This window comes from Halichoerus grypus, chromosome 8 (genome assembly GCF_964656455.1).
Source record: "Halichoerus grypus chromosome 8, mHalGry1.hap1.1, whole genome shotgun sequence".
Taxonomy (NCBI): domain Eukaryota; kingdom Metazoa; phylum Chordata; class Mammalia; order Carnivora; family Phocidae; genus Halichoerus; species Halichoerus grypus.
In genome coordinates this window covers 87,730,831-87,750,891 of record NC_135719.1, presented here as the reverse complement: position 1 = coordinate 87,750,891, position 20,061 = coordinate 87,730,831, and the positions used below count along the sequence as shown (strand labels likewise).

General features: G+C 33.9%; 1 protein-coding gene across 5 annotated transcripts in view; it reads right to left on the bottom strand.

Annotated features, from left to right (window-relative positions):
• Positions 1–260: 260 nt before the first annotated feature.
• G2E3 (G2/M-phase specific E3 ubiquitin protein ligase) overlaps positions 261–20,061 on the bottom strand; it is a 60,548-nt gene continuing 40,747 nt past the window's right edge. For all 5 annotated transcript variants that reach the window (XM_036093125.2, XM_036093127.2, XM_036093124.2 and 2 more), the window contains 7 exons: positions 17,737–17,861; positions 17,500–17,632; positions 14,512–14,819; positions 12,255–12,436; positions 8,390–8,562; positions 4,446–4,636; positions 261–3,649 (listed from right to left, as the gene is read on the bottom strand). In XM_036093125.2, coding sequence (XP_035949018.1) covers positions 3,393–3,649; positions 4,446–4,636; positions 8,390–8,562; positions 12,255–12,436; positions 14,512–14,819; positions 17,500–17,632; positions 17,737–17,861 — 1,369 coding nt within the window. In that variant the 3' untranslated portion in view covers positions 261–3,392. The remainder of the gene's footprint in view (positions 3,650–4,445; positions 4,637–8,389; positions 8,563–12,254; positions 12,437–14,511; positions 14,820–17,499; positions 17,633–17,736; positions 17,862–20,061) is intronic.

The following is a 20,061-nucleotide window of genomic DNA, read 5'->3' as shown; positions in this document are numbered from 1 at the left end:
TTAACTAACTGGCTATACCTATCCAGATTTTTGGCTTAAATAATTTATTCTGGCAAACAACTTTTTTACATTAGGGAATAGTTTTAACACAGAATGTCTCAGAATGGCTCATTCAAGAGAGGTTCTCAGGTGTCAGCCAACAACTGCTTATAGGATCTCTCAAATATGAAAAAGATCTTGTATCTATTTAGTATTGTCAGAATCTTGACCTCAATAAATCCTAACAAGTTATTTAACTTAGTTCATATAAGCACTTCACATTTAGTAGCATGAACGTATTTATTTAGGAAACGTCATTATATCATGTTTTCTGGTTACATCTGAAGTCAAGAAAGGGGGAGGGGAGAATAGGCTGCCACATCAACTATCACCTAGCATAATATCTGGCATACAGTAGGTATGGGAATATGTTTGGCAATTGGAAAAGATAACAGTCAAAATGAGAACTTGAAAATTGGGTCTTTCCAAAGCAATCCAAATTTTTCTAAACTACATATACATTCAAGTAATCCATTATTCAATGTGTTCCACTTTGTATTGCATTACTTGAAGCATAAAACTTTGTATTGCATTACTTAAAGCATAAACACTAGTTTAATAGCTTATTGTAAAACTAACAATGAAGAATGTGATAATCCCTATATCAAAGAATTACATATAAATAGAATTTCTGTTCTAATCATTTTCTTATAATGACTAAATACTAAAGGCAAAGTCATGGAGAAAACTTACCTATTATAATCTCCTTTACTTAGCATTCAGCATTGAGTTCCAATAGCTTCCACAAATTTAGGGAAAAAATTATTACAAGTTAGGCATAAAGTAGAAGCCAAAGTGAATTCTCAGGTTAGTAATCAAATGAAGGCTTTTTACTTGACCCAAATAATGGCTTATTCATAATATGGAAATTAAATATTACAATGTATAAAATCATAACCCAGTTTCTGACAAGATATTTTAAAGAAACTTTAACCTTAAATACTAAAACATTAAAACGACTAAGTACAAGAATAGTAAAGAATTGTATAAAAGGTATTCACATGAAGTTCCCATACTAAAAGTTTTTAAAAGTGTCTAAAAACAATGAATTTAAAACTAATCAGACTATTAACAGTAAATGTACAATAGATGACTTTATGGTTTTCCTTAATATTGAGAGCAATAGAAAACAAACTTGAAATATATGACATTTAGATGACTGAAATAGTTAAGAAATACAAATACACACTTATAAGGCTTTATAGCATAATTACTTTTAAAAATCAGTGTAAGTTGTGTACTGACTAGAACGATGAATAGAAAAAGAACATCAACCATGTGACATAGTAACACTGCAGAAAATAAATAACCTATAGGATTCTCTACTATGCGCCTTGACTATATAGACTAACTAAAAATCAAACTCATGTAACATCCTTAAGCCTAGAAAATGCTTTGCAGTGAGTATGCTTCACTTTAAAACATGAATATCCTAAATTATTATTTACATCACACCTTATCCCAAGGCCCTGTCTACACATAAAATAGTGAAATGAGAGCTGAAATACTGTTTTTAATTATAGTCAACCCAAGCACATTGCTTCCCTACAACCCCACCCACCCAAAAACTGTGTGAATGTTCATCAGTTTTAATTACCACTGTAGGAGAAATTAAAACTACAAATGACCAGAAAACAGCTTTAATTAGATTTTTTGGTTTCTATTGGTTTAATGGCTTTTTATAAAAACTAGGTACGGTTGAGAAATATCCAATTTATCAACACATTTGGAATAAAAATTGTATGGCAAATTTGAAGTTTATGTTAGATATTCAAACTCTTAATCAATCTCTGAATTACTTTTGATGATCTAACAATTCAATACAAGACAAATAAATGCCTTGTATAATGTTCTTAAGAACTTCAAGTTAAAATGAAACTTTAATTTGCTGGGTTTAATTTATGTTTTAGTTTTCCTTTGGTATTAAGAGATACATCACCAGTATCAAATCAGTCCTGTTGTTTTTCTTTGAAAATATCAGTAACTTAAGGATGTCTTGGGGAGGATGAGAATATGATGATAGTTGTTACCTGCTTTGTATATAAAAAAAATGTCGTTAAAACCAACCTCTCATAATGATTTACCTCTCGTCCAATTTAAATTTACTTTGGTGGAAGGCCCATTTATGTTTGATAATAGATTAGGAACATAAACTTTTCCACAAATCTTTTGCAAGAGTATAAACATGGGGACATGACTATGGAACTATGTACCTTCAAATTGTTATTACATGATTTATTACTTTTAGATATTCTTTGACTTTTAGTAACATTAATAAAGTTTAAAAGGAAAGGAAAGGTAAATAGTTTATAGAATGAATGAAACACAGTAGTTAATTCTGCATGCTGAGATTAGAGTGGGTTTTTCATTCTATTCGTATTTCTTTCTTACATATTTTTACATTGCTTATATAATAACAGATATCTTTCAAGAGCAAAGAAGGTAACTGTATAATGCAATGGTACCAGCTTACCTATCATACAACCAACTTGATAATAAATAACTGTCAAAGAGTCAAATCTATCACATGGCAATCCACAGAGATAAATTGACACACCCCAAATGATTCTGGATCAGACATAATGTGGCTTAATACCACACATGGGATACAGAGAAAAAAAGAAAATCCTATGATTAAAGCCAAGCCTTTAAACACTTTTTAAGGTATTTTCAACAATACTTTATCCACCTCAGAAGTGTTCTTAAGACTATGGAATGTCCATAGGTTCTAGAATATTTGTGCAATTCTGCTTTTTCATATAATACTTCCCATTAGGCATAATCTAATTGCAGTGTGGATCTGTTTCAACATAAATCAGTAATCTAAAAACATTTTTAACCAATTTAGAGCCATCCTAGAAAAAATACTTATAACACACACCCCAGAATATATGCCTTTGATTTATATAACAGGATTTATCAATTTGCTTTTCCATTTAATGCTTTAAAATAAAATAAGAATTTGAAAATTACAAAAAACTAGAAAAATCATTGTGGCATCCTATAGCTAATGCTAATTTGCAGAAACAGTGAATATAAGTTTTTTTCTTATATATATATATATATATACACACATATATATATATCATGCTATTATACTTGAAAAAAGTCTGTACAGCTGTTTTAACACTATTTATATTAAAATTTATGATGCGTGTGTATTAAGAAAATAGAAAAGTATCATCACTTTGACTGGTACACGTTAACAAAAAATTTTTTTAGCTTAAGTGGCCAAAACATTCCTTTATTATTGGGCCAAGAAGCTGACAAGTTTGTTCAAATAATGGACAGATTTCTGAAACAAAAAGTATCAATAGCAGCTTGTAAAGAAGCATTTCTTTCTTCAAAACATTTTAATGTCCAATGTAGTGAGAACTTTCTTCCTTTTCTAGTCTTAGAGTGTTTCTTATAGCAAAGTCCATATTTTCTTGAAACTCTTGATATGTATTGGTGATTGGAAGAGCTAAACAGTTATTACACTTGTTTCCAACAGGAAAATCCATATGAAGGCACTCAATTGAAGGAGTGGGTTTAAATCCCGCAGGTGGAATGGAACTGCAACCAGTTGCAAAAATAAGAATGTCTTCCATTGTTATTGCAGATTTACCATCTGAAAAGTTTACCAAAAAAGAAAATCTATGTTATATATATTACTATCATCATAGACTCTTTCCCAACTAGACAGGGAATATTTAAGAGACTAACATCTATCTTGGGCAAAATAAATCACCAGATCAAGCGCAGTAACAGGAAAATAGTACACTCAATAAATGTTTAGTTGAACCTCAAAGTATAACTCAGAAAGTCATTTAGTTGAACTACTCATTATATATTTGAATGTCTTCTCTAATATAAAATTATCAGATAATCCAAGAGGTTCAGGGGGCATGATAGTAAAAATAATTTTAAGCCATTTCTAGATCATCACTATTTGATACACTAGGTCATCAAACTCAGAGAGGAAAACTAAATGGTATAAAACAACTGAATAACCTACCTAAAAAAGAATTTCAACTCAAGGTTAAATCTTTTCCACTCTATTAAATGGAATGATTTTACATTGCTTATGCTCAATGATGTTTAACGTAAAATTGAAAAAGATGAAATAGATGATAATTAGCTTTAAGATTATTCTATGCTGTGGCAGTCACCCATATAGTTTTCTAGGAAGAATGTCTTTCACCTCAAATTATCTAGAGGAAAACAAATTGCAAAATTGAAATTTACTCTGTAATCTTTCCTCATCACTTTGAACTCAGTAATAATATACACTTGACTTAAAATAAATTTTGTAAATGTGGAGTTAGCAGATAAAGTATTACCAAAAAGCAAAACTCAAAGAAATAAATTAGTATACTGAAACAAATGTTCTATGACAGTTACATAAAAATAAAACATCCACATACCCTCAACAGCCTGTAAATAACTGTTCCAAAATCCCAAAGCCTGTACATCAGATAATGTGCGTACTGTAAAAAGATCACTAAGGATTTTTGCGGAAAGATTCTCAGGTTTATGACAGAAGATGCTATAAAAGGCTTCCGGGTAAGTCTGAATTTTTTCCAAAACACCAAGAGTTTTCAGACCCTGCTTAAAACTTAAGAGAAGATAAACAATAAGCCAACATTCATACACGTGTTTAGTATTACAATTACAAATTAACATTTCTAGCTAATTTACTATCACATATACTTAGATGTGAGGAAAATATATAATATAGATATACATGATATGATACTTTTAAGACAATATCAAGCAAGTTTATTAATATAAAATTAATTTTATCTGCTCACACTATTTGATTTTATAAAATAGTTTTAAAACTAAAACAATAAAAAAATAAATAAGCTAACAATTCTTAAGAGGAAAAATGTAGACATGTGAAGTATTTTATACTTCAAAGCTAATTATAGTATAAAATGAAGTTTCCTAGAAACTGCAAAGAAAAAGAGCAATAAATCTTAGCCACAAAAAAATTAAACTTATGTACTGCTAAAAAGAAATTAACAAAGACAAAACAATGTGGGAATATATATGACAGAAAACGAATTTCTCTAATATACAAAAATACAAATCATTTTTCTGAAAGAACAATTTAATAGGAAATTAGCAAAATATGAATGGATAATTAACAAAATACAAGTAACAAGTAAATTATTTTAAATGCACATTCTCACTAGTTAGGAAAGAATGGAGGTATATTTTTATCTATCAGACTAAGTCCTACCTGTAGCTCTGGTACCCTGAGGAGGCTACCCACCTCCTCAGGTACCCTGCTACAGATTCATCTCCCCTTCTACTGGCTCTTTCTCAAGATAACAGAAATGTGCTTATCTTTCCCATCTTTAAATGGAAAAAAATTTCATTCAATCCCATGTTTTCCTTTAAGACAACCTACCTGAAAGACTTAGTACATTCACTGTCTTCATTTGCTAATTGCCCATTCACTTTTATTCCACTCCTGTCTACGCCTGAGGAAAAACTGCCCTAACTTATGAATGATCTCCTTCTATGGCATCAGTCTTCTGGTTTCCCTTATTTCTCTGGCCAGATCTTTTCAGTCTCTTACAAAGCTGCTTCTTTCTTTACTTTGCCTTAAATGTTGCTATTTGTGCCTCATAGATCTGTAACAAGGCCAATTTCTCTTCTCCCTTACCCTCTCCCATGGCTCTATTTAGCAGGCATACACTCATCACTATAAAATCCATTATTTCTGGGAGCCTGGGTGGCTCAGTCAGTTAAGCGTCTGCCTTCGGCTCAGGTCATGATCACGCAGTCCTGGGATTGAACCCCACATTGGGCTCCCTGCTCTAGCAGGGAGTCAGCTTCTTTCTCTGCTTCTCACCCTGCTCGTGCTCTCTGTCTCTCTCTTAAATAAATACAAATCTTAAAAAATAAAATAAAATTTGGCTTGTCTTAAAAAAATAAAATAAATTAAAAATAAAATCTATCTCTAGCCCAGAAATATATCCAACAGGCTAATGGGAACCATATAGTCCAAGTACCCAAACTTATTAAGTGCAAAAGAAAGTTAATCACCTTACTACTAAAATCTAAACCATAATTGATGGCATATGCCTCCATTATCCATCAAATGAGTATAGCTGAATCTAAAAGTCCCCCTTAACTATTTGCTCTTCCATTTCTTATTACCAAGTCCTATGAATTTCCTTGTCTGTAATCCCTTTTATCTGCTCATTTCTCTATATACCCCTTTACCACCCTATTACAAACTACCTGCAGAGGAACTGCTTTACCAGGTGTGCAAATTCCCAAGTTCATTTTCCATGTTGTAGCTCTAGGCATGTGCCAGAAATAAACCCCAATACTGTCATTTATCCTGAGGTAGACTGGAGTCCTAGCCCCCCAACCCCTGCCAGTAAGTCTACATCCTATTTCCTGGAACCTATGAATGTGATCTTATTTGGAAAAAGATTCTAAGCAGATATAATTAAAGATCTTGAGATCATCCTATCTAGATTACTTGGGCTGGCCCAAAATCCAATGACAAGTGTCTTTATAAGACACACACACAGAGGAAAAGGCCATGTGATATAGATTCTAAAAATAGAAGTATTTACTACTATGGAGTAACCGCCAGTATATATTGCCAATTTTAAAAAATGACTGGAAAGAGTGGATGGTATGTTACTATTTATCTAATAAAAGAAATTAGTACATATGCACACATGTATTTATCTGCTATCATTTAAAAAACTGACAAATAATAGGAGAGTAAACAATAAAAGCAACTGAAATGATGACTTCATAAGGGGGTGAAAAGTAGATGTGATAAGGATGAAAGCTATACTTCTTTGAATGCAATCTGTATCATAGAGCTGAGTTCTTTTGATATACTTTCATTATAATTTGAGTTTGGAACCATGCAAATATTTTACAGAACTTTAAAAAAAATGAAATTTTTAAAAATCACTAAAAATAAAATAAAAAATGAAAATAAAATGTATATACAGTTGGTAATATAACACAGAATGAATATTCCAAATGTCTTTAAAATACAGTAATTTGACTACACAGCCCTAGAAAAATAATGTTAACCTGTTTTCAATAATAATATGTTATTGGTGATAATGTTGGTAATGTTACTTGAGACTATTGTTTATGAAATGTGGAATAAATCAAGTAAGTAATTATTTCATACTCTAATTCTCCTGTGTTGTTCATAAGTTGATAACGGAGATTCTCAACATGGGACAAAGAAAAGGTTAAAAAATCTTGTAGTAGTGAATTTGAAGTATCAGTAAAATGCAAGACGTATTTTACCTTAAAAAACTGAAACCAAAACCAAACCAAAACCCTTTATGTCCTAGTTTGGGTCCACTGAAAAGGCCTAGAAACAATGACCAATCTGGCAAAAATAAGCATCCCTACCATCCAGATTGTAGTTTGGAAATATCATTCCCCATTCAAAGACACAAAGATTCCTCAGTCCAAAATGCACAAAATGAGCCTGAAATACCTTGCTATATACCATATACCAAGAAAGCTATAAAAGATCATTGAGGTCACCTCAAAAAGAACTCAAAAGAAACAACGTAAGAACATTTACAATGGCCAAACATGGAGACACTGAGAACTCCAGGAAGATTAAGAAGTGAATGGTTGTGAACACATCAAATATATTTAAATCTATGGGTTAATGATACTGAAATTTTTTTTTAAAATGATCACTTCTGAGATGGTATTATGTCTGGAATTTGCTTGAAAATAATCCTGGAGTCAGGGCGCCTGTGTGGCTCAGTTGGTTAAGCATCCAACTCTTGGTTTCGGCTCAGGTCATGATCTCATTGGTTGTGGGATCGAGCCCCACGGAGGGCTCCATGCTCGGCGGGGAGTGTGCTTGAGCATTCTATCCCTCTGCCCCTCCCCCCATGAGTGCTTGCTTTCTCTCTAAAATAAATAAATATTTTTTTAAAAATTAAAAAAAAAAAAGATAGAAGAGAATCCTGGAGTCAATAATAAAGGCAGGCTAGATGAACAAGACTGGCCACAGGTTGACTGATTACCTATTACCTAGCAGACAACAGGTACTCAATAAATAGTTATTAAATGAGTGAGTAGAAATGGAATAGTTGGCTTACATGCTAAGAATTTAAAAATTTTTTTGATTTAGAAAAATTGTAAGTTGAGATAATGATTACTTTTCCTACCCAAGCATCATACATTTATGCAGTTCTGTATAAAACAGTTAGAGCGGTAATCATCCTTAAGACATCAGTTTTAAAGCATTATTTTAAAATAGCATTTAAATTTTTATCAGATATATCTCATGTTATAAGACAATCACTTTAAACATGTAATTTGAGAGAATCACATATAAACAACTTACCTTTCAAAGGGTGCTTGGACTCTCTTAATTACATGGTAAACTAGTATGTCTTTTGCCAACATATATTTATCACTTAATGAAGTTATAAGTCTTAGACATCCAATAAGCTCTAGGTAGTTATAGCATTCATTTACTATTGAGTTTAAGTCAGCCACATTTGTTGCAGTATTTACCTATAACAAAGAAGAAAATATACCCAGTTTACTCACTCACTTGTGAATAATATTCACATTTCAAATGACACTTACTACTTTATAATCAATTCTGGAGAACACCACCGTGGAGTAAAAGTATATCAAGAATTATTTTTCTAGAACAAAGGACAATCCAGTTTAATAAATAGTGTCAATTTCTGCCTTCAAGAAGCCTACAGTAAACTGCCACTTTAATACAGGAAATTATTTACATAAGAGGTAATAACTGACACAGAACAGTTACATAGCACTAGAGAGGCAAGAGAAATAACCTGAGATTTCATGAAAGAGAAAGAATATCAGCTATCTGGCTTTAAAGACTTAATGAGGGACTTAAAACAGGGATAGAATCAAAAGAGTAGTTCAGGAAACAGTATAAACAAAGGAACACCTGACCATTTATGTGCCAGACACTTCCACACAGGTTAGCTCTTTAACAAAGTTACACAGGGAAAGAAAGATTAAAAATAGGAAGCAGTCAATGGTTCATTTGAATACAAAATTTCCTTTTTATCTCTTCCTTCCAAAAAACTTTTTCCAGTGATTTATATGATTTCCCTCATTCACTTCAGATCTCTGCTGAAATTCCAGAAGTTTTTCAACTACCCTGTTCAAAATATTACCTTCACACACTGTCAGAGACTAATAGTTAGGTACATATTACCTTTGCTCCCAAACCCACTACCCTGAGTTTTAGCTGATAGCCAAACTTTCCTTGCAGCTAAATGTGGCTATATGTGATTGAGAGCTATCCAAAGGAATGTGAGTGAAAATGTGTCAAACTTCCCTAAACTCTACTTCCATTTCCTCCCTTAAGAGCAAGCTTCATGTAGATGAAGACGATATCCTAAGTGATTACACAATGAGAGGAAGGAATCCAATTCCCTAGATGACTTGGTATATCATAACCACACTGCTAAAATACAAGCCATCTGAAAGGCCAGACAGCATCTTATGATATGTGGGCTATAGCGTGTCTGTCACAACTACTCAACTCTTCCACTATAGTGTAAAAGCAGTCATAGACACATAACAAATGGGAAATGGGTATGGCTGTGTTCCAATAAAACTTTATTTACAACAACAGAGGCAGCAGGCCAGACTTGGCCTACAGCCATAATTTGCCAATCCCTACACTAAAATCTAGATAACAAATTTTAGAGAAATAAAATATCTGTTGGGGTCTCTGTTACAGAAGCTTAGCCTAAGCTCCAACTTATTATACCCCAAACATTATCTCCTTTCTCTTATTCTTTTTTATTTATTTTTACAATACATTTTATTACACGACAGTATATTATATATTTATCTTCTCTGTTTCCTCTAAAATGTAAATTTCAAGGAGGCAGGGACTTTAGTTCACTACTATATCTTCAACGATGAAACAATATGAGGTACATAGTTATTTGTTGACTAAATGAACAAACAAACATTGGATAGGAGCACAGAAACAGAAATAAAGCGATGAGAGGAGTTGGAAGTCTTAAATACTCTAATGAATAGCTTGAACTTTGTTCACTAGGCAATGAGAAGCCATTGAAGATTCCTGAGGAAGAAAGCAATGTTATCAAAACTATACTTTTAAAAGAATCATCCTGAATATTAGAATAATATCCTAATTGTTTGAACCCAGAAATAATTTCAGTTTGGTATAGTAAATACATTAGAAATAAGAGGGAAGGGGCACCTGGGTGGCTCAGTCGTTAAGCATCTGCCTTTGGCTCAGGTCATGATCCCAGCTGGGATCTAGCCCCGCATCGGGCTCCCTGCTCCACGGGAAGCCTGCTTCTCCCTCTCCCACTCCCCCTGCTTGTGTTCCCTCTCTCGCTGTCTCTCTCTCTGTCAAATAAATAAATAAAATCTTTAAAAAAAAAAAAAGAAAGAAGAGGGAAATGCTGAAGATAAACTTCACTTTTAGAGATAAGATGACTTGACACATACTGATAAATGCAATATGGAAGAATGAAAATGGCCCTTTCTCCAGAAAGGCATGGAAATAAGAAATCTTTTGAAAAGAAAAATCAGGAAAAAAAAAAAAAAATTCTGGGGAAAAAACAGTTGTCTTATTAAACATGTTGGGCTCAGTGTGTTAGGAAGACTCAGACCCTATCTGGATATAAAAGACTGGTGGCTCAAAAACACAGGTCTGGGAATCATTCAGAAAGGTTATGGGTAAGAAGAAGTTTTCCAAATAGTACAGAGGGAGGACTGTTAGGATAACATGGAATAATACCCAAGTTTCAGGGGTAGGAAGAAATGCAATATTAAAGAAAACAGAAGAGATAAACTCAAAGACAGTGGTGATTATAAAAGGAGGATATGAGGAATTAGGAAAGAAAGGCCTTTGCATGTGGTGATTTAGATCCCTGGAATCAGCTACAAACTAGCTAACTTGGGAGAATGTTCTGTGGGAACAGAAGTCTGACTATAAGAAGTTGAGAAATGGGTAGGATAGAGGAAGCTGAGACAATGAAGTTCTACTAAAGTACACGTTTTGGTAAAGAGGAGAAAAGGAAAAATCAGTTCAGTTAAAGGATCAATTTAAACTACCATTTTAGGGGGCACCTGGGTAGCTCAGTCAGTTAAGCATCTGCCTTTAGCTCAGGTCATGATCCCAGGGTCCTGGGATCAAGCCCCGCATTGGGCTCCCTGCCCCGCGGGAAGCCTGCTTCTCCCTCTCCTACTCCCCCTGCTTATGTTCCCTCTCTAGCTGTGTCTCTGTCAAATAAATAAATAAATAAATCTTTAAAAAAAAAAAACAAACTACCATTTTAGGATGAGACACCTTGGGCCAAATAAAAGGACACACTTCCATGTTGTTTACTTTGTGATTTTGAAACTGAGGCTTACCAAGATTAACTAACATGCCCAAGGTCACACAGCTTATAGCAGTTATTTCAAACTAAAATCTGACTTCTGAGCATTTGCTTTTAACCATTAAACTATCCTGCCTATTAATGGAGACAATGGATAGCAGGAAGAAGGTTAAGAAGGTTAAGCAGGAAGAAGGTTAAAGGAAAAAAAGTTGGATGACTTTCATTGTCTCAATTAGTTTCCAAATCAGTAACATGTAGGCAATAATACTTATAGGGCATTATGATAACTAAATTGAGTTTGTACAGGTAATATGTAGTACAGGGCTTAATAAATGGTAACTATTTTTAGGTGGAAACATTGAGTCTCCTCACTTGCTTCCATAAAGAAGAAGTTCAGCCTGGTCCTTCTCTCCACCTATCATACTTATCTCCCTGTAGGAGTCAGACTTAAGTTTTTTGACTGGTAAGCCAAGTCCTTCCTCTTTGCAGATCCACCTGCCTGTAGAAAGTGCACTTTCATCTGAAATCTAGCAGACAATAAGAACCTGCCTTATATTGTCTCTGGCAGGGTAGATAAATCCATCTAATTCTGAGAAGTGTTAACAAACCACTTTGACCACAGACCAAAGTCACATTATCTAATTAGTTATATCAACATTACACCTGGCCCTTTGATCTCTAGTTGTCTAACCTTAACATCTATCTCTTAATTGTTTGTGAACTCTGCTGGTAAACAAAAATATTGATGCCTCTTGACTACTGCACAAAGAGTATTATTCTATTGTAGATCCAGCATTTACGTTCAAATATAACTAGAATGTAGTCTGTATTTTAATAAACAAGCACATTTCTTACCCTGATTATAATTTGTGCCACGTCAAAGTCTGAAACATCATCTAAAATTGGTTGGGTATTTTCTGGTCCATAAACAAGGCAGTTAAACAAGGTTTTAGAAAAGAAACCAGGTGAAGGACCACCATGAACCAAAGAAATGGCAAGGATTTTGCCAGCTTCGTAGTAAAGATTTTCTTTCAGAGCTGTAGATACAGATAAAAATACATCAAATATAATTCTTTTATTATAAGATAACCATATATAATGAATACATATACAGTAAATTAAAAATCCCAAAAAACTAAGACTTAGACAAATGTAAAATAATTTACAGAAACTAGAATCATGTATAAAATACAGATCTCACCTAAGTATATTTTTCTGAATACAAAATAACATAATAGAAAAGATGTAAATACAGAAAATCTTTAATAAAAATCACATATAATTCAATCACAATAACCAGTGTGCACACTTTGATGTGTATTTCTAGTATGTGTATTAGTGTACAAATAGTTTGACTTTTGCTTTTTTTTTTTACTTACAATATTATTGTAAACTTTTTCTATGTTATACACAATTATTCAAATCTACAGTTAATGACTGATTAAAACTAATTTATAGATGTGCTGCAATGGAAACCATCTTATTACTGGCTACCTTGGCTAGGTCATAATTTCAAAAATATGAGAAACAATATTAAATCAATATCTATTTCCATATTCTTTTTTATATATCTTTGATTATTTGATTAGTATAGTAGTTCAAAGGAGGTTGTTGATAAATAGGGCTAAATTATTTTCCAAAATGGCACAAATTTACTCCCAAGAGTATATGCTATCTTACCATGTCATCATAACTTTCAATATTTTTTAAATTGTCATTTAAAATGTTTCAGCTACTAAGCAAAATAAGTCAGAGAAAGACAAATACTGTGTGATTTCACGCATATGTGGAATTTAAGAAACAAAACAAACAAGCAAAGGGAAAAAAATAAGAGAGAGACACACACACACACAAATCAAGACACAGACTCTTAATTATAGAGAACTGATGGTTACCAGAGGGGAGAATGGTGGGGGGATGGGTGAAATAGGTGATGGTGATTAAGGAGTGCACTTGTCGTGATGAGCACAGGGTGATGTATGGAAGTGCTGAATTACTATACTGTACACCTGAAACTAATATAACACTGTATGTTAACTTGAATTAAAATAAAAACTTAAAAATAAATGTTTTAGCTTTGATAAATCAAAAAGATATGTATATTTTCCTTTATTTCTCTTAATAAAGAGCAAATTATTAAGTAACATTATCAATACATGAACTAATAATAAAATCTCAACAATAACCTCATATGCTACGTATTAGCAGTCACAGTTTCTCTATCTGTTAAATGAATTCCAGAGAGGTTGCATAATTAATCTAAGGATATAAAGCAACTGAAATAGATGTGTACAAAACTGAATTCAGATTTTGTGAATTTATGCATTTATCCACTGTACCAAAACTGTCTTGAGTTAACATTACTGATTATTTGGAGTGATTTTTTTTTTGGGAGTTTAGAGTTAAACAGTGTGTACAAATAAACCTTGGTAGTTTCTCAGTTATTTTAATGATGCTTCAGGCAACAGTAAGGAAGTTCTAGGGAAAATATAAGAGAAAATTCAAATGGAATGAAGTTAAGTCTTCTCACTCTTTTGAATTTCCTATTACAGCAAAAGTGGTATAAAAGCTCCTAAAAAAGAATGCTAGAATTAATCACTCTTTTGAAATTCATGTTTTAATTCATCATCAGAAGATAGAAAAGTATCATATACATAAGTGTGCATGAAAAATTCTTGAAAGCAAAAGTACATTAAAAAAATCTGTCAGATGTGGACCAGAAAATTATGTGATAAAAATCCTAGGCTGTGAAGAAACATCCGATCTGCAAATTTCAAATATGTGAACAAGAAGGGCTCAAATAATCATCCATTCTATTTGGCCACTCTATTCAAAGGAAATTAGAATGAATATAAAGTACATTTTTAAGAAGTTACACTTAATTATAAATTAAGGAAGATATTGCTAAAACAAATTAAGTATATTCTTAAATAAAAAGTTTCACTACAAAATTTAAAGAACATCACTCCCCTTTCTCTACTCTTCTGTGATTCAATCAGTATTTTACAACAAAGTGAACTATACATTTCGACCACAGGGACTGAATATTAATTCTAACCAGCTATCTCTTTCACATGGTATATTCAGCAGATACAGTAATAAATAAAATTACCTTGAGAATTTAGAGACAAATTCTTTGACAAGGACCCTTCAAATATTGGTGAATTCTCAAGATGCTGCATTAAGAGACTTAGGAATTCTTGCTTTGATCCAGGATGCTCTCTTCCAAAATTATCATTTTCATTGATATATGCTACTTCAATTGTGTATGAAGGATTAAAGTTTTGATTTCTGAATCCATCTAAGGCACTATTCCAGATATTGGCTTTATTAATCCATAATCTTTTAGTTTTTTTTTTAATTTGAAATCCTAATTCCATCATTATCGTTGAAACGTCTCTTCTAAATTTACTGGTTTGCCTATAAGATATGAATTTAAACAGAGAGGTTAAGTACTCTAAAGTACTTTACATGACACAGCAGTTATTTAGCCAATAAAAAATAAAAAATTAGTTAAAAAGGAAATTCTTCCCCAACTCCCACCCAAAAACGGACAGCAGCTGCCACCAGAACCAAAAAGCTATTTGTTTCTAAATTCTTGACTCCCCAATTTCCTACCAATTAAAATCTAATATCATAAAAGATCTATGAGAATGTCGATAGATCATTCTCTCAAATTTGATCAATTCAGTGGATTCAGATGTAAGAGAGAAGCTCAGAATCTCACCCTCCTGGCCAATGGCTATAGCAAACAGTTGCTCCAAGGCATTTCAAGTTTACTAGATCCTTTAAAAACAGAACAAATGTAATTTCTGCTTACTCTATGAGAGAACCATAGTTTCAAGAGATTTCACAATGTATTTCTAATCATAAAGTTAGTTAACAGTAGAGTCAATATTATAAACACAATTCACAATTCTATAGCAATAATTCTCAAAGTGTGGTTCGAAACTAGCAGCAGCAACAGCATCTGGACACTTGTTAGAAATGCAAAATTTTCCCCCAAGACTTTATATTTAAGTAATCTCTACACCCACGTGAGACTCGAACCTACAATCCTGAGATCAAGAGTTGCATACTCCACTGACTAAGCCAGCCAGGTGCCTCAGAAGTGGAAATTCTTGAGCCATAACAGCAAGTAAACAGAATCAGAACCTCTGAGCATGAGGCCTAGCAACCTATGTCTTATTAAGACCTCCAGGCAATTGTATGGACTAAATCAATTGTCTCTGCCTCAATTTCTCCATCTGTAATTGAAATTAATGTACTCAAAATAATCTTGTTTGGAGCAACGTCCATGGATCATCTTTCCACATCAAGTATAAATTTTTCTCATCGTAAAACATTACAATGCTCCAATGTGGACAAGGCTTTGCTTTTTCTTTCTTCACACACACCCCCTAATTCATTAACCCAGGTTGCAGGAAAACCGAAGTCTTTTGGAAGTAAGACAATCCTTCAGAAATATGCCTTTGTGTAACAGGTTGATTCCTTGTTCCTGCCTGGAATGGCAATGCTGATGTTATTCTTTTAGAATATGATGTTAAAGCATGGAACAAGGAATCAAACTTCCCTGGTATAACATCTTTGGAAACCTACATATTAAAAGTTTTAAAATTAATGTGAACATTTTTGATACTGAAAATATTAAAAAACATCTGTAACAAGTTTTCAGTTAACACAAGTGATATCTTAAAACAGCAATTCTTCACTTTTTGAATAGTACTTCATATTCCACTTCATCTATAAATCTAGTTATCAAGTATTTTCACAGAAATTCTCTTTACCTTCTAAGTTTTAACTTGATACTATTTTTTTTAAAAAAAGAGTGTACGCGTGGGTGCATGTGCGGGGAGTGGGGTAGGTGGGGAGATGCGGGGGGAGACAGAGGGAGAGTGAGAGAATCTCAAGCAGATTCCCTGCTGAGCATGGAGACCCACGTGGGGCTGGATCCCAGGACCCCAAGATCATGGCCTGAGTCAAAACCAAGAGTCAGCCAGACGCTTGACCGACTGAGCCACCCAGGCGCCCCTAACGATACTACTTTTAACAAAAAAGTACTTCCTTCCATCATGCTTAGCTACTAATGTTAGCTTTGCGTGTTTTTCTAAAAACTCCTTCGCAAAGCTACATATAGTTAAAAATCCTAACTTCGGCTGAATAAATAAATACCTGACATGATACTAAGTTCTAATTCTAGTCTTATTTAAATGTTATGATTTTGAAAGTTACTTATTTTACTACGTACAGTGGCGTACACCTGTAGTCCCAGGTACTCAGGAGGCTGAGGCAGGAGGATCGCTTGAGCACAGGAGTTCTAGGCTGCTGTGTGCTATGCCAACTGGGTGTCTGCACTAAGTTTGGCATCAATATGGTGACCTCCTGGAAGCTGGGAACCACCAGGTTGCCTAAGGACGGGGTGAACCAGCCCAGGTAGGAAAATATTTAGACATTAATACAATACAATAATACTTGTATGTGTGCCTTAAACTTTCTAAAGAGGTGACATTTAGACCTCTGATATTGACAGCAAATATATTAAGCAAATGATTACACAATTTAAAAAAAAAATCACTATATTAAATATGATTCCTTCCTTTCAACCAAGTAACATGGTATACTTGGTATTTTAAACTACCTTGAAAATGATCTATAATATATATTTGACATCATGACTCAATATACAATAAAATAAATTTCATATATATTCTATTTGCAATGCAATCTGATATTTTACATTCATTCTATCCTGTTTTGTTTTCTTTTTTCAATGCTGGTTGCATTCCTTCATGATCAAATATTGGTCCTACAGTTTGAAAAACACTCTTCCAGAATACTAAGATCAGCTAATATTCTAAGTGTGTGTGTGTGTGTGTGTATATATATATATACACACATATATATATATATATATAGTGCCACTTCCTAGTCTAATTTTCTCAAAATAGAGCTTTATAGGGATGCCTGGATGGCTCAGTTGAGAGAGCATGTGACTCCTGAGCTTAGAGCAGTGAGTTCAAGCCCCACACTGAGCACAGAGCTTACTTTAAAAAAAAAAAAAGAGAGAGTTTTATATTTTTCCCCAATTCAAAATACATACCTCAGTAGATCTTTATGCTGGGCTCCAGGTGACTGTCTGGGTAATTTAGGTGATGATTCTTCCAACAAACAATCAGTTATTCCCACACTGTTAGTGTTGGGTAATGTATGTTTTTTGGCTTTTTGGAAATCCTCTGTAGATTTAAAACCCAATGTTAGCATTACAGATATACAGGAAGAAATTTTAAAATAATATACATTTGAAAAAACGTCTTTATTCAAAATTACAAAATATTACCTGAATTGTAGAGAATACCTCTACATTCCAAACACTCCCAATTTTGTTCCCATGATCGTAATGAGGAACAAGCTAAATGTGTTCCGCTAGAACCACAACACTGACAGCGCTTTATTTCCCATTTGCTGAGGACATAAACAGAACAGATGTTTACATTTTAGTATTAACTTGGTCTAATTCCAACCACCTGCACTGCCACAGGCCACATTGTCCATCTCACATATAACCAACCCTTCTACCAAAGGAGGGAAAACAGATTATCTGCTTTGACACTACATTACTCTTTCTTATTTTTTTTCTATTTCACTTATTATGTTTGTAACCTCTTCCTCTAAATAGTCACTAACTTAAAATACCTAAACTAAATATCAACATGTACATGCACATACACAAGACTATAAACACCAGAAAGAATAGGATTAAGAAGGAAAAAAATTTCTTTTATATTTGGAAATTACTAGCTCATAGGGAAATTGCTATAAAAATGTGGCCAACATGGAAGAAGCATCAGTAAATATATTATCTTACCTAAAATATTATTTTTCACATTCATTGTGAGGAATTACTTCCTATAAACGCCAGTATTATGTAGCTCAACGGGATCCAGACTTACTATCTTGCCCATATTTATATTCCCCTATTTGTTCCCTTCCACCCCCACTTCCATGTTTCTCCACTGGATTGTGTGATGTATGCCAGTCCACACTCACATTTTCTGTATAGGTGTGGGTGTGGGTTGTGGTGTGGGGCCTACTTTTTGTTTGGTTATGAGTATACCCTCTAAGAATAAAATGGGTATACTCCCTGAGTGTGTGGATGTGTAGGTGATGAGAGAGGTAGTTGGGGGCGCCTGGGTGGCTCAGTCGGTTAAGCAACTGACTCTTGATTTAAGCTCAGGTCATGATCTCAGGGTCATGAGATGGGTCCGTGTTAGGCTCCATGCTGGGTGTGGAGTCTGCTTAAGATTTTCTCTCTCCCTCTCCCTCTGCCCGTGCCTCCTGCCCCCCCGCCACGTCTATGTACGTGACGCTCTCTCTCAAAAAGAAAAAAGAAAGAGAAAAAAAGAAAAAGAATGAGAAAAAGAAAAAAAAGGAGGTAGTTGGATACCCTCCCCTCCATTAGGTATAGGTGAATCTCTCTGTGTGGATATGGGTATGGAGGTGTGTGTCTCCCTCACTTTCCCAGATAGTTCTGCCAAATGATGAAGAGAAAGAGGACATCTAACATGAGTGCTTACTATACACCAGGCCCAGTTCTCAGTCTACACAAAAAGTTTAATCCTCATAATTTTAATAGGAAAAATCGCTATTATCCTTCATTTTAAAAAGGAGGAAACCAAGGCATATAGAGGTAAATAACTTGCCCAATTAAGTTCACACTGCTAGTAAGTCCCAAAGTGGGGCTTCCAACCTAGTTTACCTGGCTTCGGACCCATGCTCCTAACCACTACACCATGGTGCCTTTCAGCAAAACCACCTTCCTATCACTAGAACGAGGGAGTGAGATTACAAAACAAACAAACAAAAAAACAAAAAGCATTCAGATGGCAGGTACTGTGTCCCAGGAGAAAAGACAAGGAATAGCAGCCTCAAGTAGTTGCCAGAAAGGAAGGGGAGTTTGGTAGCTACTGACTGGGTGATCAGTAATATATAAGCAATATATACAGATTAACTAAAACAGCCCAAAATAGGGGCACCACGGTGGCTCAGTCAGTTAAGTGTCTACCTTCAGGCTCAGTCATGATCCCAGGGTCTGAGATTGAGCCCCACACCAGGCTCTCTGCCTGCTGCTCCCTCTGCCTGTGCTCACATGCTCTCTGTGTCAAATAATTAAATAAAATCTTTAAAAAAATAATAAAAATAAAACAGCCCAAAATAAATTTAGAAAATATCAATATGAGTGAATGTATTGTTTCTTAGAAATCTAAAGTGCCTTATGGTTTACAAAGCACATTTATATACATTATCTCATCTGTGCCTCAGCACAACCCTTTAGAGGTTTACAAACGAATAATCAGGGTCACCAGTCATGTAAGCAAAAATATACAATACTTGACATCTTCAATAAGATCTCTGCCCTTAAATAATTTTTAGTCTAATGACAAAAACAAATTCCAACAATGTCACTTGCATTGTAACAGGCACACAAAAGAAAAAACCCAGCCTAGAATGGGAAATCAGGAGTGGTAAGAGATGCTTAGGGAAATTTTTCAAAGCTGGCAAGACATCAGCTGAGTCTTTGCAAATAAGAGCTAGCTTACCCAGCCAAATCACTTTCCATGAGAAACAAGACTCCCGATATTCTGCTTTGCACTTTAAGTTTCAG